General features: G+C 39.5%; 1 protein-coding gene across 1 annotated transcript in view; it reads left to right on the top strand.

Annotated features, from left to right (window-relative positions):
• HAO1 (hydroxyacid oxidase 1) overlaps window positions 1–24657 on the top strand; it is a 47092-nt gene that overhangs the window by 20438 nt on the left and 1997 nt on the right. The window contains exons 3-7 of the mRNA XM_017648142.3: window positions 932–1187; window positions 8699–8874; window positions 16579–16670; window positions 22805–22963; window positions 23079–23148. Of these exons, the coding sequence (XP_017503631.1) occupies window positions 932–1187; window positions 8699–8874; window positions 16579–16670; window positions 22805–22963; window positions 23079–23148 (753 nt within the window). The remainder of the gene's footprint in view (window positions 1–931; window positions 1188–8698; window positions 8875–16578; window positions 16671–22804; window positions 22964–23078; window positions 23149–24657) is intronic.

Below are 24657 nucleotides of genomic sequence, written 5' to 3'. Positions count from 1 at the left end.
CTTAAAAATTTTAATGAAAATCAGACAGTGGTTCAGATGTTCATGTGTTATTACTTTTAAAATGTGGTTTGTTGGACAATACTTTGCAGAATTTCTTTCATTAGTTTTAGGTTCGTATATCAATAATCACATTTGTACAAATATGGGATCATGTTACACATGTCATTTTGTAGACTTGTTTTCAATGTATCTTGCAAACAGTTTTATGTCTGTTAGTATTATTCTTTTATAACTGTGATAGAACAGAATAAATACACATATTTATGTTTTTATATTGAGGAAGGGGAGGGGGAGGTGATTTAAGGAATTGGCTCATGAAGTCATGGAGACTGGCAAGTACAGAATCGGCAGGGTAAGCTGGCAGGTTGGAGACCCAGGGAAGAGTAGATGTTGCTGTTTGAGTCTGAACGCAGCCTGCTGAAGGAATCCCTTCCTCAGGGAAGCTGAGTCTTTTTCTTTAAGGCCTTCAACTGATTAGATGAGACCCATTCACATTATGGAAAGTCACCTTCTTTACTCAGAATCTACTAATTAAAATGCTAATCTTCCCTAAGATATATCTTCACAGCAACATCCAGGCATCTGAATAACATCTGGGGACCATCACCTAGGTAATTTGACACATAAAATTAATAATCCCAAAAATATTACTGCAGTTTATCCAGTCCCCTAAGGTTGGAGATTCAGGTTGTTCCCAAGTTTTTCATCCTTACACAGAGTACATCTTTGGCTGTTTGACTCATTTTTGTCTTCAAGATTAATTCACAAAAGTTGGGAAGGAATGCATATTTCTAACTTTTAAAGATTTAGCTTCTTATTACCAAAATGCCCTTGCACTAAATGGATGTCTTTACCACTTGAACTAAAACCAGGAGGATTTGGAGTAATGAATATTCCAGGCTTGCCTTGATTTTTCTCTTTTCTCCCTCAGCCTGCAGATCCCTGGGAACAGGCATGATGCTGAGTACCTGGGCCACCTCCTCAATTGAAGAAGTGGCAGAGGCTGCTCCTGAAGCACTCCGCTGGCTGCAGCTGTACATCTACAAGGACCGTGAGGTCACCAAGCAGCTAGTGCGTCGGGCTGAGCGAATGGGCTACAAGGCCATATTCCTGACAGCGGACACCCCCTACCTTGGCCACCGCTTCGATGATGTGCGTAACAGATTCAAGCTGCCTCCTCATCTCAGGTAACCATGGGTCTCCGATTACCTGGGCTCAAAGTTGCTTTTCTAGTCCTCTTTGCTCTTGTCACATACCAGCCCCAACAGTTTTTCTCCAGTTTCCAAGTGGGTGCCCTGGGGAATTAGGTCTTCACAAATGTTGGTCCCAAAGTATGTTTGATGGGGATCTGTCTAGGGATGATAAAGCCTGGGATACTATCTAGAGATAGTATCACTGCCAGATAGCCACGTGGCCTCCAGCAAATCACACCCCTTTTGTGGGTGTCATGTTCTCAAGCTATGAGACAGAGAGAATTGTTGATACACTTGTAGAAGTCAGAGAAATTGATGCACCAAGTGCATTAGCACCATGGATAGTATTAACTGCCATATAGATAGAAGATACTGTTGGTTATTATTATACCAATACCCATTTTCTTTGTTGAAATCAAAGAGCCACCTTTAAATTTTATTTTTAATTGTGTTTGGAACAACTGTAGCTAGGAAGATTGAAGAAATCTGAAAGAATGGAGACTAAAACCCCACGTGTTTGATTCCCTCATCTGCTGCTTCCTTCAGCAATGTTCCTCTTTCAGTGTGGTTCCTCCATGGATCAAGACTCATTAATTCATTCACTGATTCACTGACACACTCAGCTCAATCCAAACAATATATCTAGAGATCTAAAAGTGACCTATGATGGTTTATCAGGTCATTCAGCCTGTCCATTACCAGGGAATTGTCCTTTTCCCCATAACACTTTCAGATTTGAATCCACTTCTGTCAAAGCTAGGAACTCCTGGAGTTGACCAAGGAAGACCCCAATCTCCCAGAGCTACTGGCCTCTTTTCCCCTTTGTGTTTTCCTTCTCCTGGTTCCCACCAAAATCTGCTCTTAGGTTTTTCATACCAGTGTGTGACTGAGAGCCTTCAGGGCTTAAACTGCTTGAACAGGCATCAGAATCTTAGTTTAAATGGAAGACATTTTGATAGTGTGATTTCAGAGCATTCATCAGAGTATGTGAATGGTGAGGGATGCCTTCCTTGGACCCCAGACCTCATTTCACATGTGCCATTGCTTATTCTGTCCGTATATAGAGTTAACCTTTCCACAAGATCCAAAATCTAAAAGATTCAAATCAAACCAGCATGCCACAGAAGGACAGGAGGATTGTTGGAAGTCAGGAATTACATATATATTATAGGGTGGGATGTATGCCACCCACCGCAGAAGTCCACATACAGTCTCGTAAAAGTGTCACAAAACTGTCGTATTGCTCTGCTGTGCACATACCCATTTGAGTATCAACTTTTGAGCATAAATCTTAATGTTGAACCATTAAATTAGCTGTGTGATGATATCCTTGATACTTCCAGACAGGTTTAGGGTATTATTTCTGTATGTGGTACCTTCAGTGGCCCAATGACAAGAAGACAAATGCTCTCCCTGACAGAGCTGTCCATAAGCCTCTATCCCAGACACGGTTACCCAAACACCTTGTATGAGCAAAAACAAAAACAAAAGTCCCTGACATATTTCTCCTTCTTGCCAAGCTGATCTGAAAATAGATGGCTTCCAATTTCCTTAATATGAAATCTGTGTTCTTATTATTTCTCTATTTTGGTTTTCTTATTTTTTAGACTTGCTAAAATAGTTTCCCACTCTTTAGGCTTCTGATAGGAAACCCTCCTCACACTTCCTTTTGGCCATTTGGAAAGGAGCTTGCTATTCCTTTTCCTCCTCCTTAATACTACAACTACCCACAATCATAATAAATAATACAGGACGGGGGTTGCAGCTTAGGAAGTGCTTCCTTGCTCTGGATGACAACGTGTTTCGCCTTAGGTGCGGAGATGACACAGTTCGGGCGGGTACCGCTTGCTCCCCTGGTGCCGGCGCTACTCAGGAGCCGGAAGGGCAATTTGCTTTTTCCCCCTTTTGCTCCCGGGCTCCTGCCCAGGTGACGCGAAGGACCACGAGACAAAGGCCCTTTTCAGCTGCCGATGTTCCCAGCAGTGGCCACAGCTCCCCAGCGTGTCACATCTCCCGTCTGACAAATAATGAGCAACACATCCAGGTGATGGGGGAACACAGGACACACCCTGCAGCCGGGCCGCGGCCCCCAGAGCGCACGCACGCTGGCCCTGCCTGTCGCTGTGACTCCGGGACGGGCCAGTGCCCTCCGTCAGCTCCAAAGCAGCCCACGGGCAGCAGTCGCAGGCAGGGCACACGAACGGGAGGCCCAGGCTTCCGCTCCGGGCCGCGTACAACCAAATACGCATCTGTTACCGCCTGATATGAAATCAGGTTTTTTTCCGCAGCTGACCTGACTCATAGAAGGTGAAGCGGGGATTTTCAGAAGTGAGGTTTGGCAGGCGAGGGAGGCAGGAAATCCAGAGGAGAATGAGTCTGTAAGGCAGCGGCTCCTTCCTGCCCTGGCTGCTTCCTCTGCCTGGGTGGGGGGCAGGGTCCCGGCCCCTGGCACCTGTGACCAGCCAGAGTTCAGGAGTTTGGTAGTCTCTGCTCAGTCTATACACAAAACACGTGTGTGTGTGTGAGTTGTAATGGCACAGAGGTTCCAGAAACTGAGCAGGAGTAAGGAGAATTCTCATCTGCTCTGAGAAGCAGTAAGGAATGAAGCTAGTTTGCCAGAGTATTTGTGAGGCTTTGAGACAGGGGTCTTTTTCTTTCTCTGAACCCTATGGAGATGGTTCATTTGCTCTGTGTGAAGATTTCTCTCTCAGTGCAGCACCAGGGCAGTTGAAAGAGAGGAAAAGAAACTTCCCGTCACTGACTAAAATCAAGTTTAATCACGATATCTACTCTTTTAGTGATTTGCTGCCTTGAAACATGGGCTCATAATAGCCAGGGCAGATCACACACAAAAAGATCAGACTGCCATTATCTTCCCAGGTCTCTCATTGAAAAAACTAGTCTGCGAGGCCCCCTTATGAGCAGGTCCCCTTTACTTCTCTGACCCCATCATCTGCACCCGTCTCTTCATTCACTCCTCCCAGCTGCCCCGGCTTCCCTAATTTCAACATGCCAGGCACGCTTCCACCTGAGAGCCTCAGAATTGACTCTTTCCCCTGCCTATAACATTCTTTCCCCAAATCAATGTAGAACTAATTTCTTCACTTCTTTTATGTTTTGACATCAAGGAGGGATCTACACGTCTTTATGTTGGGCCACCAGAATAAAAATTGACAGTAGAGATCAGAATAGGAACACAGTATGTGTGGAGAGCCTTGGGTTGGGGCAGGGGCAAGAGAGAGATATTTGTGAAGTACATGGCCCAATAGCCTGTAAATTTCTTGGTTATGAAAACATTCACAGTATAACCATATTAAATAGAATAATGACCTCCCCAAAATGTCCACATTCTAATCCCTTGAACCTGTGAATATGTTACTTCACATGGCAAAAGGGATTTCACAGATTGGATTAAGCTAAGAACCTTGAGATGGAAGATTATCCTGGCTGATCCCAGTAACTTTAATGTCATTAAAAGGGTCCCTATAGGAGAGAAATAGGAGTGTCAGGCTTAGAGAAGATGTGATGGTAGAAATTGGAAGGATATCTTCAGGAGTCAAGGAATGGAGGGAGTCTCTAAAAGCTGGAAAAGGCAAGGGAATGGATTTCCCCCGAGAGCTTCTGGAAGGAACACAGCCCTATTGACAGTGAGTTTAGTCTAGTGAGATACATTCTGGACTTGTGACCTCTAGAACTTCAGTATGATAAATTTCTGTTAGTTTAAAGCCTTTAAGTTTGTGGTCATTTGTTATAGAAGCAACAGGAAACAAATGAAATAATATTGCTCTGCTCATTTCCTTTCAAGGTAGCTTCTCGGTGAGGCCAAGACTGACGACCATATTTACACTTTCAAGTTAAGCCTCTACCAGCTCCCATCCCTTTTATTCTGCTCACTGTTTTCTTTATTTTGTATGGTACTTATGTGCTAACATGCTGCATAATTTACCTCTTGATCACACTTTTTGTTTATTTTCTGTTTCCCCTAGCTAGAATGTCAACCCTAGGTAGCAATGTATTTTTGATTCTTTTACTTACTGGTATATCCTGAACATCTAAAACACTGGCACATGGTAGGTACTCAATAAGTAATGTTGAATCAATCAATAAAAATTTACTAGATCAGATGAAATTTACGCAGTTAAACATGACTAGTAAATTGAATAATGGTGTGAGCTCAAACTTAAAATCTGTGCACTGAATATTCATTCTAATTGTGGAAGAAATTAGCAGGGCTATGTTTTCCTAACCACAGAATTAAAGGCTTGTGGCCCATGCACCAATTCCTATATGTATTATGAATCTATTCCTCTCATATTTTGTTGATATCATGTGCCCTACTGGTTATTTTATGTTTTGTTTTCCACTATGGAGATATATAACTTTATCTTTAATATCACATTATCCGTACTTATAACAAATAATATATATTTCTCATGATGTTTGTTTCTCATGATGTTTGTTACTATTAGTGTTTCTATTGGTTGTTTAATAATGTTTAACTTTCTTTAGTAATTGTTGCTATTCTCATAATATTAACTTTCTAAAAGCTAAAAAAATTTCTATATTAGATTTAAAAATATATTCAAGGCACAGTGAGTCTCTTACAAAGAAGAAATTTTATACCTTGCCTTTGGGTCATAAAACAGATTGGAAGTCAGAGAATTAAGTCCTAGGTAATCATGTTATTATTTTGATGTTGCTCTTTTCCTTCCTTATGAAATGGAATAGTTCGGTTATCAGAAGCCACTTCAAGTGTTTTTTCTGTATATGTCATAATTCGAATAAAAATAGCATTCATGGAGGTTTCCTTCGGAGCCATTGGTAAAACACTCCATTGTGGATCTCTGTCAAGATATCTGAAAACTTTTTCTTGGCTTCTGGCTTTGAACAACGTTTTAGAGTAACAACAAGGCTTCATTGTGCACTGAAATTTCTGTAAGGCAACATTCATTCAAGTGTTGATCTGCATTTCACCTTCCAAGAATAACAACAGTTATTTATATAATTTTATCCATGTTTCTGTTTTTTCCTATCCATTTCACCCTTTCACCCCACCCCTGCTGAAACACTGTAGCTTGTTTGGGATGGGGGTGGGGTGCTATGCAGGGTATATACAAGTACAGATGTTTTTCTTTTTTTTCCCCCTGGTCTTGCTGTGGAATAGACAGACCGGACCTTTTTCTTATTAACAATATTATTTAAAAGTTTGCAATTTAATATCACTTAATATCATTTCTAAGTAATGGAATAGGCCTCCATAATGTGGATGTGTTTATTGACCAGAGGGTAAGCTTAATTCAAATTAGGATGACCACAGAAGACTAAACTCGATGATAAAATGCACAACCCTAGAAATGCTTAATTATTTCAGCTAAAATCTGGACCACAGCTCAATAAATAGATGGGTATCAGTATGTCTCTCATGAAATTGGAATTTTCTGTGATCTTTAATGACCACCTGAGTCAATGAAACTGTGGGACTAACTGTTCAATCCTTATTGAGAACACATTGCCAATGGCTTGAATAAAGCTGCATGGAATGTAAATATTCATACCCTTATGATAATATGTGCCAGCTATTTTAATAGCTATTTTAGCAATTAAAAAGTCTTATGTTTCTTTTAAAAAATAATTTTAAAATAGAGTGCCTATGTACTTCTAGGTTTATATAAAAATCATTATAGTCATGGTTCCAAGATCTTTTCTATGTTCAGTGGGAGAGCTAGTGGAAAGGGAGACAGAGCTGTGACCCAGCTAGAGATCAATATACAGCTGTGCTTTTATCCAGAGAGGAGATTGCCTTGCAGGGTAATTTATAAAGTGCAGAAGAACAAGGTGAATCCAGATCATTGTCATCACTCAGACTTTCAGAGAAATGAAGTTTGTACTTGGCTTTGGGTCTGTAAGCAGCTAAGTCACATGGCTGGTGCTGTTGTATATTCAGATGGCCAGAGGTGCAGCTAGTGACCAGAGGTGCAGGCAGAAAAGACTGTCCCTAATTTGGGCAACTGCCAAAATCTAGTCAGGATATCAGGATATTAGACCAAGAGAAAAGACTTTGGGTGCAGAGTGAGCCAGTAGAGGTCTTACAGATTCGCTAGAGAAATGCTGGTCTAAGCTTGGTTAACAAAATTAGACACAGAGGAAGGCAACATTTCAGAGGAGCTGTGTCTGTTCCCCTAGGAGCACACAGTGAGCCAGTGGTTTTAGTGCAAGTAGTTCCTTTGGAAGACCAAGGGAAACGAGTGGGAGGCGATGCAAGGGAGGCAAGGTGTGAACAGTGGGCATGTTATCAACAGGTACAGCTGGGGACAACTGAAGCTTAATCCTGATGGTACATTCTGGAAGATCATATAGAACATATCTCAGAGTTAATCTGCCTAGGGTTGAGGGAGCTGGGGTATTTATACACCACCATCTGTGACACTTCAAGTCTGCCATGCTGGTGGTGGTTCAGGCTCTCCTAAAGAGAGAGAGAGATTCATTATGAGGGATTGTTTCACATAATTATGGAGGCTGAGAAGTCCCACAGCCTGCTGTGTACAAGTTGGAGACCCTGGTAGGTCCAGTCCAAACCAGAAGGCTTGAGACCCAGGGGATCTAATGATGTGAATCAGTCTGAGTTTGAAGGCCTAATAACTGGGGAACCCATAATGTAAATCCTGCTCCAGATCTGAAGGCTTGATAACCAGTAGCTCCAATGTCCAAAGGCAGCAGATGATGGACATCCCAGCTCAAACAGAGAGAACAAATTTGTACTTCATCCACCTTTTTATTTGATTTGGAACCTAAACAAATTTGACAATACCATCCATAATGATGAGGGCTATCACCTTAACTCAGTCTACTGTTGTGAATGCTAATCTCATCTAGAAATATCCTCTGAGACACACCTAGAAATAATGTTTTACCAGCTTTCTAAGCATCCCTTATCCAATCATCTCGATATATAAAATTAGACATCACACTACAGGCAAAGAGAAAATAACTAAATAGAGGAGGAAAAGACAGAGTGGACAACTCATCTTTTGGGAAATGCTTGCCTCTTCTCCCCATGCCCACCCCAACCCCAACCACAATAGTAGGGTAGCAAACAGGTCTACAGTGGCAAAAGGCAGAAGGTATTAACACATATTACTACTGCTCCACTCCCCTCTAGAATTTTCCAAGAGGATATTGGAAGGTTTCCTGAAGTCAAATGCAACTGCCAGGATTCAACTGAGACCTGATTTCCTTGAAACTGATTTACTGACATAAACACAGCCTAAGATGTAAAATAAACTTTAAATGATCAATTAAGTCCACTAGATTGTCACATTTAGCCTAGAATTCTACATCAAAACACGGAAAATATGCACGCAGCCAAGTGGTTGAAGAATGATAGTTGAGGAATGAACATCTAATTGATATGAAAAGGGTAACTTTCCTTTTTTCATTGAATGAACCATTGTAAAGGTACCTCTAACTTTAGGAAGTTTTTCACTTTATGTATGTCTTTATTTCAGAATGAAAAATTTTGAAACCAGTAATTTAGCATTTTCTCCTAAGAAAAATTATGGAGATACCAGTGGACTTGCTGCATATGTGGCCAAAGAAATAGACCCATCGATCAGCTGGGAGGACGTCAAGTGGCTGAGGGGACTGACATCACTACCAATTGTAGCAAAAGGCATTTTGAGAGGTTTGTTTATATCTCCACTTGAGTTCACACTGATTTTATGATCCTTTGTGGCTAGATCATGATATTTTTAAGGGAAAATTAACATGGAACTCTAAGGAGACATTCTGTCTCTCAATTCTCCCTTTTGATGGTAGGGAGTAAGTATTTTTTCATTCTTGGGTAATATACTGAAGAAGAGCTGGGCTTTCATGAGGTAAGAAATTACCTTTTTAAAAAGTATTGGGATGCTGTTGGTCTTATTTTGGAGCTGTCACTGAATCATGGAGCTTGGCAAGATCTAGGTAGAAGTTTTGAGGTTTCGAGCTGCAGCCTTCAGCCCAAGAACCCCCAACAGTGATATTAAGACAGCCAGACCCATTTTAAGAGGCTTTTCTATTTTTCTCCTGTTCCTTGCAAGTACCAATGACAAGACTGAATTTTCAGTGTGGTGAATCCCACATCACCTCCCTGTAAAGAATGGTTGACTAGAACATTAAAATCCTCAAATGAGGTGGATATTAAGGAACTTAACGACTTCCTAGCTCTCAACATGTAGTCAGATCCCACAGGAAGATACCAATGTCTATAATAATTTGGAGTGTAAATGTGTTCACCCACAAAAATGTTTTCTTGCCTTTGAAAACATTTTTTTCAAGCTGGTTTTATAGATAACTGCCAAAAACATTATTTTAAATGGGAATGTTTAAGTAAGTGCATCTGGGGTGAGAGATTCTATTAACTCATCTCACTGTTAACAATGACTTAGAATAAAAACTTTTTCATAAATTTTACTTGAATATGTGTGAGTCACCTGGTCCCTACCTATAAAACTATAGATATGCCCCTGGCCTTATCTACTTAATCTTAAGTACACAGAAATGATGTGAATAAAAGTAACAGAATGGGCCCAGCAAAGCTTTAAAGTAGTGGAGATATGTTTGTTTAAGTCCAGATCTATCTTAATCTGTGCTTTTAAAAAATATTGTTACACTCTATCCTGTTGATCATTGTCCTAATTCAAAATTTCTGTGGATTATACTTTAGTGAGTATATCCTGGCATTACAGAAGCCTTTAAGCAAGTTGAAATTTCACTTACCTTGCTCACACCTACATGGTTATTCATGATTGTTAGTGCTACTTTCTGTGTATTTCACAGGTAGGTACTAAAGAACGTGAACCTGAAGGTTCTGACTCACTCATTCATTCATCTGTTCTCTTGTTTGCTCACTCAGTCGTTCACTTTGTAATCATTTATTTTATTTACCATGTGCTTAAATTTGAAAAAATAACGATAGGAATTTGACATCTTTGGCTAAAAAGGAGAGCCTGTTCTTAGAGGAGACAGACATACAAACAAGAATTTGGGTGCAATAAGATGTTACAGGCGCTGAGATAAGAGTCTATGCAATGTATAGATGGGACTTAAAATCAGGCATGGGCCCTTATGAGTGCATTAGGAAGGCTTCACTTACAGAATGAAAGATGATGCTTGAGTTTTGCTATGATATCGGCTCAAGAGACTCTTTTCAGACTGAAAATGTGGCAGAATAAAGCATTTATGAGTAACAATTTATAAAGTATATAAGTCATAGTAGAGAAGTAGACTATAAGATGTTTGAGAATCATTAAGGATCTTGATCAGGGAAACAACCTCATGAGATTAGCATTTAAAAAAAATCATGCATTTTATAATAGGCCTAATGGATGGAGGTGGCAAAATGGTGGTCAGGGAGGACATTTAAGAAACACTTGTTGCCTAGGCAAGGCATGATTGTGAGTAGCTGAGGGAACTTAGCAGGTGTACTTGAATTAGACAATTAATATAGTTTCAAGTATTTAAACTACTCTCATCCCAGAGGTGGCCCCAGGCAACTGGCTTCAATCACCAAGGAAGAATCAAATGGTAGTATAGTCCCATATTTGTCTAAGTTAAATAGGGAACAAATATAAGAATGAGGTTATTTAATAACTCAACCGACTTTTCAATGGAGATTCCCAATATATATCATCTTCCACGACTTTGTCCTCTGGATATGATAAAAATCTATTTAATTAGAGTTTGCCATCATGTGTCAAGTTGAAAAATACTTTGGTTTCTGAAACTTCATTCTGTGGCCATCTTACCTAGAACCACCACCATTGCCTCTCTTTTCTTCTCATCCATATCGGTCATGTGACTTGTTTCTACAGATTTTCATAATGTTTTGCACATAGCAGATAGCCCAAATGTTTATTGAATAAAACCCTCAGTGAAAACTATACACGTCTATATAGTTGGAGAGAACTCAAAAGCAAGAGAAAGAGAGATGGGGCATCTGGCATTTGAAATGAAGTAACTTATTTATCCATGTGCAGTTTACACTGTCCAGTTTTTTTGGTAACTATTTGTTCCATTTATTTAACCAACAAGAATCATTCTATGACAACAGCCATCATGTAGCGCATATGCTCAGTCTGGAGATGGAGGAGGGGCAAGGGCCAGGGCAAGTTCTGGGAAATCTAGTTGTCACTCTTTCACAGATCTTCAGGAACATGAACTCCTGAGAAACTGGAAAGACCTCAATGAAACATGCCCCCCTTACCACCATTTTAAGAATTGTATTTTAATGAATGCAAATTGGAATGCAAGATGCAATATTTTACTGTAGAGTTAAATGCTGCCCTTGGAAAACTTCAACACCAACCCCAAACAAATATTTGAGGCCCGATTTGGTCTTCACCAGAACTCATGCTAACAAATGACTTTTTGAGCAAAAGCACAGTGCTTTTTAGAGATTTTTTAAATTTAAAAAATTTTTAAATTAGGCTGTCTCACATCCAGTGGCTTTTTATTTCTCAGAAATTGTTCTCTAACTAACTCTTTTCCTATATATATATATATGTTTTCCAAAATATCTCAAAGAATATTCACTCAATGTTTCAGACTGTGTTCAAAACTGCTGCCAGATATCTAGGATTTAGTTACTAAAGTCCTGTAAGATAGCACTGTCTTAGGTCAAGGGCTCCAAGGGCTTGAGAATAAATCTTGAGTACTTATATTTCACTTTGGTATTTTAGATTAAATATGTATTAATAAGGTAGCAAACAGTGCTATTCCTTATTGACAGTTGTATTTATCATTTAATATATTAACTGGCAAATTAACCATTTTGGAATACCATAGTAGTAAATACTTAATGCTTAATGAAAATTAATTCATAATTCATGAACATTTTGCTAAGTCAGAACATTTTGACCCCTCTATTAAAGCAGCATTTCTCTCCAACATGTAAAACTTCAGACAAGGTTTCATAATCAGCTAGTGAAGAGGGCTCATATCTGGCTATGAATTATTCTTACTCTTGGCTTCCCTAGATATTCATGATCCTATCTTCGAGCAAACCATTCTGCCATTTCCCCCTACATTCCCAGCACTGCCTGGAAGCACATGGAAAACCACTTGAAATGATAGAAGATAACAAACTGTTACTTAAGTAGCACTGACTTCAAGTGAAAGGCTTTTATAAAGGTAATCTTCACTAGGATGAACATTTAATGTTATAAACAAAATTCAAACGGACTTGCAGAAAGCACCCAGCAAACGAATTTTCCTACACCTGCTCATCTTACTTTATACTCCCCACACCATCAGTGGAAAACAATAATAATAGTTAATGTTTATCTGAGTGCTCAGTGTGCGTCAGGCACCTTCTAAACCTCAATCAATTAATTTAACCCACAAGCCAATCTTACATGGATTATTATCCCCAGTTTATGGTTTAGGACACTGATGCTCAGAGAAGCTAACTCTCCACTTACATTGGAAGCAAGCAGCAGATAGGAGATTCAAATCCAGAAGGTCTGACCAATAAGCATAAGCAGTTAATCACTTTTTAATACTGTATAGGATCAGTTTATTGATAATATTCAATTTCTCAAAACACACATTGGAACTACATATATATGTATTTTGACTTTGGATGTTAGGTTTCATACATACATATAACCAGAGCAAACCTTAACAATGTCAAATGCATTTTACATTGCATTAAGGCTGTATCTAAAGGGAACCATTTTTCCAAGCACAGTTTAAAATGACAATGTATTGGCCTTATGGTTCAAAATGACAGACTGAGTACCTCTTACATATCCTCTTATCAAACCTGAGACACCACTGAAATTAAGGTACAGAAATACAAAAATACATAAGACGTATGACAGTAAAGCAAAGGAAGATGAGGGGCACAAAGAGCAGAGATTCTTCAAAAAATTTATGAGAGAAACAAAATGTATGAGAGCATATTGACAGGAAAAAATATAAAGAAAACTGCCCCTCAAGACAGGCTCAAGGGGAACCCTAGAGGAGACAGGGGCAAATTATATAATGGAATGTCTGAGAAGCCACAGCTGCCAGTCTGCAAGTGTGACAGAGATGGGGGATGAGAAGTGGAGGCTGAAAGCAAGGGGATTAATTGTAGTTCTGTTTGTGCAGCTATTACACCAGCCAGGAATCCGGTCTCCCTTCCTCACCTCTTGTGCAACATGGGTAACTTGGCGAAGTAGTTTGGTCTGTCCAAAGAAGTGAATAGATGGCTGGACAATTTATGGGTGGATAACATTTACAATATGATACAATGTTGTCCTCATTCTGACACTGAGGAACAAACAATCCAATAAACCGTTACTTAACATTCCTTGTTTAGTCCCACATGGAGCTCCAAGAAAGAATTTCTACTCCAAGCAAACACTTGGAAGGAAGGAAATTCATCTGCCCTGGGAGCTATAACAGTCTTTCTTCCTTAAATATAAGTGGAAAATTGAGCATCATGGGGCATATCAGAAACAACAAAATGTAAAAGACCAAAATTAATCCAGGGAAGAGAAGGGGAAAGAGATAAAACAGGAAAAAGAACCTTATGCACTCCAAATGATAGACCCAGAGAAGTTGAAAATATACCTAAATAAGAAGAGTCTGCCATAAAAAGTAAATCAAAATATAAAAAAGAGCTCCCAAAGATCAAAAACATGATTTCTGGAATTAAAAACGAAATATTGTTTGAACAATAGAGTAAATGACATTCTCAAATGTAAAGCTACAACAAGCAAAAAGAAAAACAATATGATTAAATGAAAGAGAGTCTGGCAGTCCCTTTAAAATGTCCAATATCCAGCTGACAGAGGCTTCAGGGGGGAAAATAAAAGAAAGAGGCAGAGAGGAAATTATTAGGCAGAGACACAGTCTGAATGCTGGAGTCATAAGCCATTACACTGAAAATACAAATCATAGCTTATTACATCCCTTATGTAATTTCAGAAAAATAATGTGTATAAAGAGAGGAAAACATAGCACAATTTACTTATGAAAGAATGGGAGTCAGTTGGCATCAATCTTGTCAACAACAATGGGTACTAGAAGGCAATGGAGTAATGTCTTTAAGGTTGTAAGGTGAAGGATTTTTCAACCTAGAATATTACATCTAAGCCACTTATCAGACACAGAAGAAGTCATTTAAGTGTCCTGTAAATTTACCTCCCATGGAGCCTTTTTAATGAAGTTACAAAGGAATGTACTACGAACAAATGAGAATATAAACCAAATGAAGTCATAAATTAAACTATGATAAAGTCAACCCTAGAGAGAATAGGAGAAATCTTATAAGATGAAGGTCAGTATTGAGAGTAACCAGGGCAGTGTAGAATGAGAAGTTAGAGGATTCATGAGGAGTGTCTCCAGAGGGAAAATGAATGATTTGAATTCTTCAGATGGAATAATTGAAAGGTTTGAAGAACTTGAGAATACTCTAAAGTCTCACAATAAATCGAGAACAAAGAAAAGAAAAGAAAGACAATTAGATAATCAGGGGGAGAAAGCTGTATCATAAAACACATATGGTCCAAATATGAAGCAAGATTAAACTGTAAAATGTGAATCAATCAATGGGCTGGGTAAAAGTCATCTTTCAATCTTGATACTATCTAGGGCCTTTTTCCTCCAAGTGACTCAGAAGTTTCCATTGAGATCCCACACAGGATAGAATGCATGCTGGATTAAAACAGGTGGCCAAAAATAGCATCATAGAAACATTATGTTTTATATCTTAATATGAAATAGATATGGAACATCAGTCATATATTGAGTCTATAACAAAATGCAACACAGGCTTACAGGTGAATAGATAACATACAAAGTAGGTTGTTGATAAGTACTGGCAATTCATATATCAGAACACCTTTCATACTATTTCATTGCATTTTAGGGCTTGTCATAGAGTTCCTTAAAGATGAATGTGAACAACAACATCATGACATGATGGCCTGGTCAACTTTTGTGTGCCATAACAAAATACCACAGATTGGGTGGCTTAAACAGCAGAAGTGTATTTTCTCACATTTTTGGAGGCTGAAAATCCAAGATTCTAGCATAGTTAGTTTCTGGTGCAGGCTCTTCCCTTGGGTTGTAGAGGCTGCCTTTCCACTGTGTATTCACATGACCTCTCTGTGTGAGTATGGAGAGAGAAAGGGAGCATATATATTCTCTGGTATCTTCTGATAAGGGCACTAACACCACCACGAGGGTCTCACCCTCAGGACCTCATCTAATCCTAAGTACTTCCCAAAGATCCCGTCTCCAAATACGCTCACATGGCCAGTTACGGCTTCAACATGTGGATCTTGGGGAGGATGCAAACATTCAGTCCATGAAACATGGGTTTAACATTTTCATATAACTTTAGAAGAAAAATAATAACATGATATTTAAAAATGGGTATATTTTTAAACTAGTATTTCAAGAAACACAGTTTGGAAATGTTTTACCACAAAATTTTTGAGCAATCAGAATTACAAATTGTCTGGTGAATCGTTTTTCATTATTCTTAGTCACCCCAGCCTTTGCTCACCATTGCTGAATTTATAAATATGCCATGTTTCCTATCCATCTGCTTAAGTGTCCAAAATCTGCCTTTTCCTACAACTTTGAACCAATTATTTTTGAGTGTTAAATTTGAGAATCAGTATTACTTTCATGATTCGGTTAGCAAATGGTTTGCTATTTGGAGCATGCTGAAAATAATAGGTTAAATATAAACTATAAAAAGCTGGTTGAAAATTAACTTATGAGAACTTTAATCTATTTTCAAAGTATATTTCCAGAACTCAATATATTTTGTAACGTAATTTGAAACATGATTGAGGCATATAATTTTAATACTACATTTTTTATATATTTCAATGGGTGAAATAAATTTAATTATAAAACAATGTAAATTGGTTACTGAAATTGTAACTTTGTATTAAAGAATGTTTTTGAAATAGACTTGTTCATTACCTGTTACACTTACAGGGTTTGCTACTTATACATGCTCTTATGCTATCCCAACTGTAGAGGAGTAATTTTGGTAAATGCTAAATGGTATGTATGATCTCATTAATAATAATAATAATAATAAAAATACTAAGCAGGAGTACTTCCTTATGAGAATAAATAAATTTTAACTGCATGTCAATTTGCAGTCTATTGGTAATTTTATTTTGTAATTAGTCATAAGCACTAATTTTCTTTGGCAGAAACAAACCATCATTACTATCCTAGATATAACCCATGGGTGTATTTCTATGCTAAAGGTTCTGAGCAAGGTACATATATGTGTGAGGTCAGGCTTCTATTGACTGGAATGCTCTAACTCTAAACTCAAGCCTTCTGTTAAGTAGCCTTTTCTATATGATGGTTGTCCTGCTTTTTCTAGGTGATGATGCCAGGGAGGCAGTTAAACATGGTCTGGATGGGATTTTGGTGTCGAATCATGGGGCTCGACAACTCGATGGAGTGCCAGCCACTGTGAGTTCCAGCAAATGCTGGGATTTTTCTTTGGAGTTCCCATTTCCATCAGTTTTGACTATCTCTGTGTCTGCCTCTTCTCCGTGTATATTTTTGTGTGAACAGTGAAGGTAAAAATATGTGTGAATATATGAGATCTTGGATTTTAAGTTTAGTGGCATATAACTACCTAAGCCAGATCCTTTATTAGTTCAACACATTTATTTATAAACTTGTAAGAGTCCCTGTTAAATAATGTCATTTGTGGGTAGGTATTATTCTTCTGTTCAATACGTATACTGTAAATTGGAGTAAGAAAGAAGTGTTTATGCCATGAGAGCCCAAAGAAGAGTTGCTAACAGACAGTTGTAGTTACAAAAGGCTTAGTTGGAGTTTGAGATCATTGGTACAATTGTCACAAGAAGCCAAAATGAGGGAAAGAGGAATTCCTGTGGATGTGGGGATTAAGGAGCTTCAGAGAGCAGGTGGGTGGGTGGGGAAAGGAGATGGACATCCTGTGGCCTGGATGAGGGGAGGTCCACTGCACATACACTACCCTGCTTGAGTTGTAAACTATCTTGGCTGCACATTAGAATTACCTGAGGAACTTTAAAGAGTCCTAACGCTTAGGCTGTACCCTAGATCAATTCATCAGACTCCCTGGGAGAAGCCGGCATAGGCACCAGTGTTTCTAAAGCTACCCTGAAGATTCCAATGTGCATCTATGATTTTTGTACACTATGCACACACTGTTAAACAAATCAGAATCCAGAACCTAGATATAAAAGTAAACTAAGTTGGCTGGAAAGGTATGGGACTGAATAAAACCTGTAATGGATAGCAGTTAGCCCCAAGAGGTCCATGAGCCACAAAGACCAACAGAGGCACTGGGGTAGATTTTAAGATCAGGAATTGGGGGCCCAGAAATGAATCAAAAGTCATGGAGATAGACACATATCCCAGAGAAGGTTTCATGGATCCATGATTCAGAATGGTGGCCAAGAGCTGTAGGTGGGGTTAAAAAGTAGTTTCCTTACATGCTGCCCACCGTGGGGACCTAACCTTGGCTAAAAATTAAGTTCATGTCAAGGTCTTTACTTTCAAGGTAATCATGGGGCCTAGATGAGGCAATGGTGTTGCAGCTGCCTTTCACCTCTGCTCCATCCCTGTGTGGACCTTCTGTTTTTAGAGGTGTGGCCTAAATGTGTACCAGGAAGAGCTGGATGTGTTTGGGAAATCAATTTGGTTTGCAGTGTCTGGTGGTGGTAGGGGAGTCCTGGGGAATGTGTCTGCTCAGACAGGTAATGGGGGGGTTTCTTGAATATTTTAAGTAATTGGATATGCAATAAAAAAAGCCTTGATTTAGTAGCAGTGAAATAGGAATTTGGCATAACAGGAGGCAGGAAGACTAATTAAGTGGTCTGGATAATTAAGATGGACAGAGAAAGAAAGAGGGGTCTGAACTACAACAGAGCATAGGGAATCGATTTCCACTCCAAACCAATATTCTAGAATCCAACTTATTATAGGCAAATTATGCTAGCATCACGTAACAAAACTTGAAAAATGTATTTACAAAATAATATAGATGGATTTTCCATACCACCATCTCTGAACTGAATCATCATTATGCATTTCATCCCATTTATCAGAATGATTCAGTCATGGTAAGTGGATGGCTTTAATCAGGATGACCAGTGAATTTATTCAAGCAACTGGAAGTAGAGCAGAACAAATAATTTAGTCAAGCAGGAGTGGATTGTTGTTTCATGGGAATAGCAGGTTAACTTACCTGAATCCACAGACCAAGTGTGTGGGTCTTAGAGCAGACTAAATGATGGTAGGGCGCTGTTTGGCATCCATATTTGTACCCACAGCTTTTCCTTAAGGCACTAGTGGTGGGAATGAACCTCATCTGTGCACACTGAGGAACTAATGACAGAGTCAAGAATTTCAATGACAAAACTGGAGGTTTTCAAGCCTTCCCAATTCAGCTTTACATATAGAGACCCATTTTTGTAATTAATACTGAATGTTGCCAGCAAGTAAATAGAGGTGGAGAATGAAGGCCTGCTCTGGGCATGAGGGAGAAGCTGGTCCCATCCCAAGGCCTCTGTGCAGATTTATATGTCTCTTGTGCATGGAGACATAGACCTAGTGTGCAGGTCAAATTAAGTTTGTTTTCTAAAAATAAAATCTAAATCTACTGAAATCAAATCTAACTAGGTTTTAAGGGAAAAATATCTAAATGCTGTGGTTTATTTCCCTCTGGCTGAGGGGATATGGAAACTTATCTAAAAAGGCTTTTTGAGCTGTGGTCTCAGAGACTGGTTTTAAAAAAATAATGACCCTCCCCTTTGCATGCTGTGTGCGAGAGAGGAGATGCTTGCTTGAGTGTTGCCTCGTACTTTAGAGCAAATTTAAGACCAATGATCATGACAGAAATGTGAGAAAGGCTTTGGTTTATGGTGAAGATGTTTTTCCCTTAGTGTGTGGGTTTTGAGGTGAGTGGTAGAAAGTTAAAAATTAAGTTCATGTCAAGGTCTTTACTTTCAAGGTAATCATGGGGCCAAGATTGGTCTTGAAGTTGTTCAAGAACAGTATGACAGAATGCAATCAATTTCCCAAATCCATAGTACTGGACTATCTCAAATTGAGGTCTAAAGACAAATTCCCTGGAGTCTTTGAACTCTAGAAGCATCTACAAGCATTTCTTCCTCCACTTTTTCTTTTTTGTTTTGATGCTAGCTGGGCCCAATCAACCTTAAGTTTAAAAATATATGACATTCTTTCCCAGTGAAAATTCTCACCTGCAAAACTCATAAAATAAGTATTTGTGTTGTTAAGTCAGGTGTTTCCAAAACTGAGTCCTTTGCCATGTTCTGTGAGATCTAAGAGATTTTATTGTTCCTTTGAAAAGAGATCCATGCAATTCTACCTTTGAGAAACACCTGATGTATCAGTTAGCTTTTGCTATGTAACAACCACTCTGAAACATACTGGCCAAAATTCAATAGCCATTTATTCATGTTGAATTTTGGGTGTTGGTAATTTGGGCTGAGATCAGCCAGAAGGCATTTTTTTTCTCTTGGCTGGGCTCAATTGTAGGTGTCTGCAGTCAGCTGCTGGGTCTACTAGGACAGGCTGGTAAGATGGCCTCAGCAGGGACAGCTCTGCATTATTTCACATCTAGGGCCTTAGACAGGCTAGTTCTCATAAGGTGACAGGTTTCCTAGAACTAAATGCAAGAATGCAAGGCCTCTTAAGATCTAGGCTTAGAATAACCACACTGTTGTTCTCACATTCTGTTGGTGATGGCCAGTAACAAGGCTAGTTTGGGTTCAAGGGATGGGAAAATAGACTCTTCCAGCCCATTTCTCCCACATGATAGGAAGAGCTGAAATGTCACATTCAAAGAAATAGAGATAGGAAGGGAAATAATTGTAGCCATTTTGCAATTGCAAACACACAGCCAAGCCTGTGTGGACCAGTGATTTTCTAAGCCTGCCCAGTAGAACCACCACAACAGGGCTTCCTGGTGAAGTGTGATAGGTGGGCTAGGGTAGAGGGTCAAAGGAGGATTTATGGGCAGGGTCCTGGACTCTGTCTTCTTTGATTTTAACTAAAGCAGCTCTGGCTTTATCTGCTTTTCTTTATGTTCAGGTGCTTTGGTTTGAAACATTTGAAGGGTTCTATGCTTAGTATGTCAGAAATCAGTAGTACAGCAATGGATGCTATGGGAAGATAGAAAGGCAAGAGCTCCCTGTGAGTAGAAGTTTTGTGGGACAAGGAGCATCCTGGAAAGAGTGTGGCTTGAGCAAGAACAGGAAAGAGGAGTCTCTTTGTGAGTAGGATCCTTGTAGGATATTTTTTTCTGATCCCTTGAACTGCCTGATGCAGTGTCTAGAATACACCAGGTCCTCAGTAAAGTTTGATTAGTCAATGAATGGATGGATGAGTGAGCAGCAGTACACTGGTATCTTACCGTCTTTGCCTGTAGATGAACCCCGCTGGAGTAAGCCCACAATTAACTGAAGAACCACTAAGCAAAGAACAGCTAAAATGAATGGTCTCTTAGATATGTAGCAAACTGAAAAGAGGAAACATAAAAGTCATGAAATAGTAAATTTGTTTAGTATGTTTATTTTTTAAATCTCCTCTGATCAGAATTATTCTCCAAAATATATAGCCAGTAAAACTGCTGCTTCAAAAGGAAAAAGGGGGAAGGTAGAAATGTTCAGTAACAGACAGAAAATATCATCATCCACAGACACATGAAACACCAATATGGTCTCTGTTTTACAACCCAGGATTCACATTTTAAGTATCCTTATTAGTTTCCTTTTAGGCCAGGCTGGTCACTGGAAACAACCTAAACAGACTTGATTTGCGTGACTTCGAAAATGTGTGTTGAACCCAAGCTAGCTAATATTTTTCTTTGGTTCTGGTTTCAAATGGGGAAATATGCTTAATTATAGCTTGCATCATCGCGTGGAGATTGTAACATTTATATGTTGATGTAACTTGCCTGACTGTAAAAAGAGGACTATGTATAGGTAAAGGGACATATGTAAATGGATCCAAGGCATGTTTGGCAAGGCAGAAAAGCCAAAAGGGAAAGGGGAAAATCACATTACCTGCCAAACATTTCAAGGCCGCGTGCCAAATGTTGCCTTCACTTCCTCCAAATCTGTAGCCGGGTTTGGTCTTCAGCCTTTTTACATAAAACTCTCTTTAAGTTTAGGCTCTAAAATTTTAAGGGAGAAGCAGGAAAGCCTTTGAGGGATTTGAGCACAATTATTTCTTAAAAATAAAAACTGTACTCAGGGGTATAGTAGCTCCTTCAGCATGCATTTTAAAAGGGGGTTGGACTTAATTTTGTATTTAAATATTTTGAGATGATTTTTGCATGCACAGGGTAATTTCTACAGATTTTGACCTACAGATCATGGTGGGAATGGTTTCCATTCCCAAGTGCAAAGATTTACATCAAGGTAGCCAACTATATCAGCTATTAGTTATTAATGGTATTGGCTATTAGCTAACTGTATTAGCTATTGCCACATGATGCTGTAAAACAAAAGTTTCCAAACTCAGTTATTGAAACCAACAAGCATTTTGTCCCATAAAGCTTTGTGTCAACTTGGACTTGGTACTGGTTAGGTGGCTGCGCTCCAGGTTTCGTGTCCAGCTGGGTTAGCTTTGCTTCCTGAGTGTTTATCCTGGGGCCCTAGCTAACAGGGAAGCACTGCCCAGAGGATGCGCCTCTCATGGGAAATGGCACAGGTGCAAGAGGAAGTTGAAATGCGTGAGGTCGTTTAAGGTCTATGCCTGGTTTTAAGCACTCTGCCACCTCTATCCATGTTTTTGGTCAAAGTAGGGTTGCAAAGGCCAAGGTCAATGTCAAGGAGTGGGCAAGCACCCTCTTTCAGTGGGAAACTCTGCAAAGTTGCCTTGGAAATGGAGTGGCTTCAGAGCACTGCGAAGGACCTGGAACAACAACCCCACCTACTAGATCAACCTCTATGAGAATCTTACATTCTCTTGTGCTGATATAAACCCATCACCATTTGCCAGTCCAGATGTGGACCTGCTAGATACATATAGTCATATTCCTTTAAAAGCAAGAGAAATATTTCCATGGAGAGTTCTCAAATGTATGGCTGAATACAAAGTATGTTGGACAGGGATATGAGAGATGTTTTTCACTACTAGCTGTGTTTGCATTTTTATACACTGCTGCTTCCACTATCGAGTGAGCATGGACTTTCAGTGAGTAAATAATGTTCAGAATAATTTATATGGCAAGATACTTCATTTATGTATCTTTTAAAAGATAGCTATAGAAGTGCATCAAGTGTTTTTAAATTACGTTTAATTTTTTTTAATGAGGATTTTTGAATTTGACTATCAGGAAGTAAAAAAGAAACAGACTTTGAAAGAAAGATAAACCATTCAATTCCAAATTCAGGTAGTGTTTTAGTTACTAACATTTGCACCACTTTTGCCTTCAGGAGAGAAGTCTTTTACTGTTGATTCTATACCTACTTAGCTTCTTTCACTCAAAACCCTTGTTAGTGGGATGATCAGTGGAGACTGAGTTGGGTAACAATGCACCATGCATCTGTCACAGTCGTGACCTCTTCTCGCCACAGATCGATGCTCTACCAGAAGTCATGGAGGCTGTGGAAGGGAAGGTGGAGGTCTTCCTGGATGGGGGTGTGCGGAAAGGCACCGACGTTCTGAAAGCTCTGGCCCTGGGAGCCAAAGCAGTGTTTGTGGGGAGGCCAGTCATCTGGGGCTTGGCTTCGCAGGTAATTGGAGGACAAAGAACTAAATGTATAACACAGGATGATTTGACAGTGAAATAAATATGTGAATCAAGTCAGACTGACTTACCCCAGAGATCTGTATCTTTTACTTGCTTAGGGAGAGAAAGGTGTTCAGGATGTCCTTGAGATACTGAAGGAAGAATTCCGGTTGGCAATGGGTCTGAGTGGTAAGACTTGTCATCTCATTGATAACTTTTTTTCTCCTACTGGTCGCTAAGCCAGGCTCCCTGGGAGGAGAAGGGAACTTGAGGGGAAGAGGATGGAATCATTCGGGCTGTAATTAAATTTGAGGTGGGCTCCCTATTTACAACTCTGGTGCAGAGCACTCTCTGAACTGAGGAACTCTACAGTGTGCATGATCTGTAGTAGTCACACAGACTCCGTCCTTGACCAATCTTACCAGGGACATTTTGGTGAGTGTCAGTACCAAAGGGTGAATGCTATGTTTTACTCTTCATCTTATAACACATGAACAATAAAATGAATCGGCTAGTTAGCATCTCTATTTGGATGTCTAAGTGACATCTCAAACTCTACCTGTCCAAAACTGAACTGCTAACTTTTCCTATTAAACCTGCTCTGTCCACAGAAAAGGCTGGGTGGGGTGAAGGGGAAGTTCGCAAGGATGTCAGGCAGTCAGAATGATCTTGTTAAACATTAATTTGGATCATGCCACTCTTCTAATTGAAACTCACCAATGGCTCTTGGTTACTCAGAGTAAACGCCAAAGTCCTTACAATGGTCTACAAGGCCTTATGTGATTTGACCTCTGTCACCTCTCTGACCTCAACTCCTACTACTGTCACCTTTGCTTAATTCACCCTGCCCACATTTGCCTTCCCTGACTATGTCAAACGTGTTTCAGCATTGGGGCCTTTGCACTGGTGATTCCATCTGTCCGGGTGCTCTTTCCCCAAATACCTACAAGGCTAACTCCCTTACCTCCTTCCAGTCTTCACTTAATCGTACTTTCTCAAAGGAAATGGCCATCCATCCTCTCTCCTCCCACTCATCTTCCAGTGTTCTTTCCCTGTTATTATTTCATCCTTTTTCCATAGCAGCTATCACCTTCTATAGATCATCTATCATATAATTTACTGCTTAAATTACACACATTCTGTATTACCTGTTTCCTCTCTAGGGTGTGAGCATGAGGCAGGAAGCATTACCTGTTCTCTTCACTGCAGTCCTCCCCAGTAGTTAGAATGCCTGGCACATAAACCATATTTGCTGAAGGAATGAATAAATAAATAATGCACCATTATTACTAGTGACTGTTTTGAATTTGACTCAGAATGGACCTCTAGATGCCAAGAATGTCCTTGAGTTAATTATCAACTTCCCCACTTCTGAAGGTAATGGGGGTTTCCATTTCTTTGTTCTGTATCACCCAGATTGTCCCTGCAGATAGATTTCCCGGGATCAATGCTGAATGTGTGTGGATGCAGCCTCAGTGAGAAGAATGCCTTCTGTGAATCCTTGCTACACATTTTAATTCACTACAGACATATCCTAAAAGAGAGCTTTCAGCCACTGACTCTCTATTAAATGTGGCAGAAAGAATATACTCTTTGTGTTAATAAAAATATGTGCCAGTCATCTTGTGTTAAGGACTGTTTAGGTAATAAAAATGGTCTCATGCCACATAAGATTTGGCAAGCCTACCTTGAATCATA

This window comes from Manis javanica, chromosome 5, assembly GCF_040802235.1.
Source record: "Manis javanica isolate MJ-LG chromosome 5, MJ_LKY, whole genome shotgun sequence".
Classification (NCBI taxonomy): domain Eukaryota; kingdom Metazoa; phylum Chordata; class Mammalia; order Pholidota; family Manidae; genus Manis; species Manis javanica.
The sequence above is the reverse complement of the archived record's forward strand: the minus strand, read 5'-3'. Positions and strand labels throughout refer to the sequence as shown.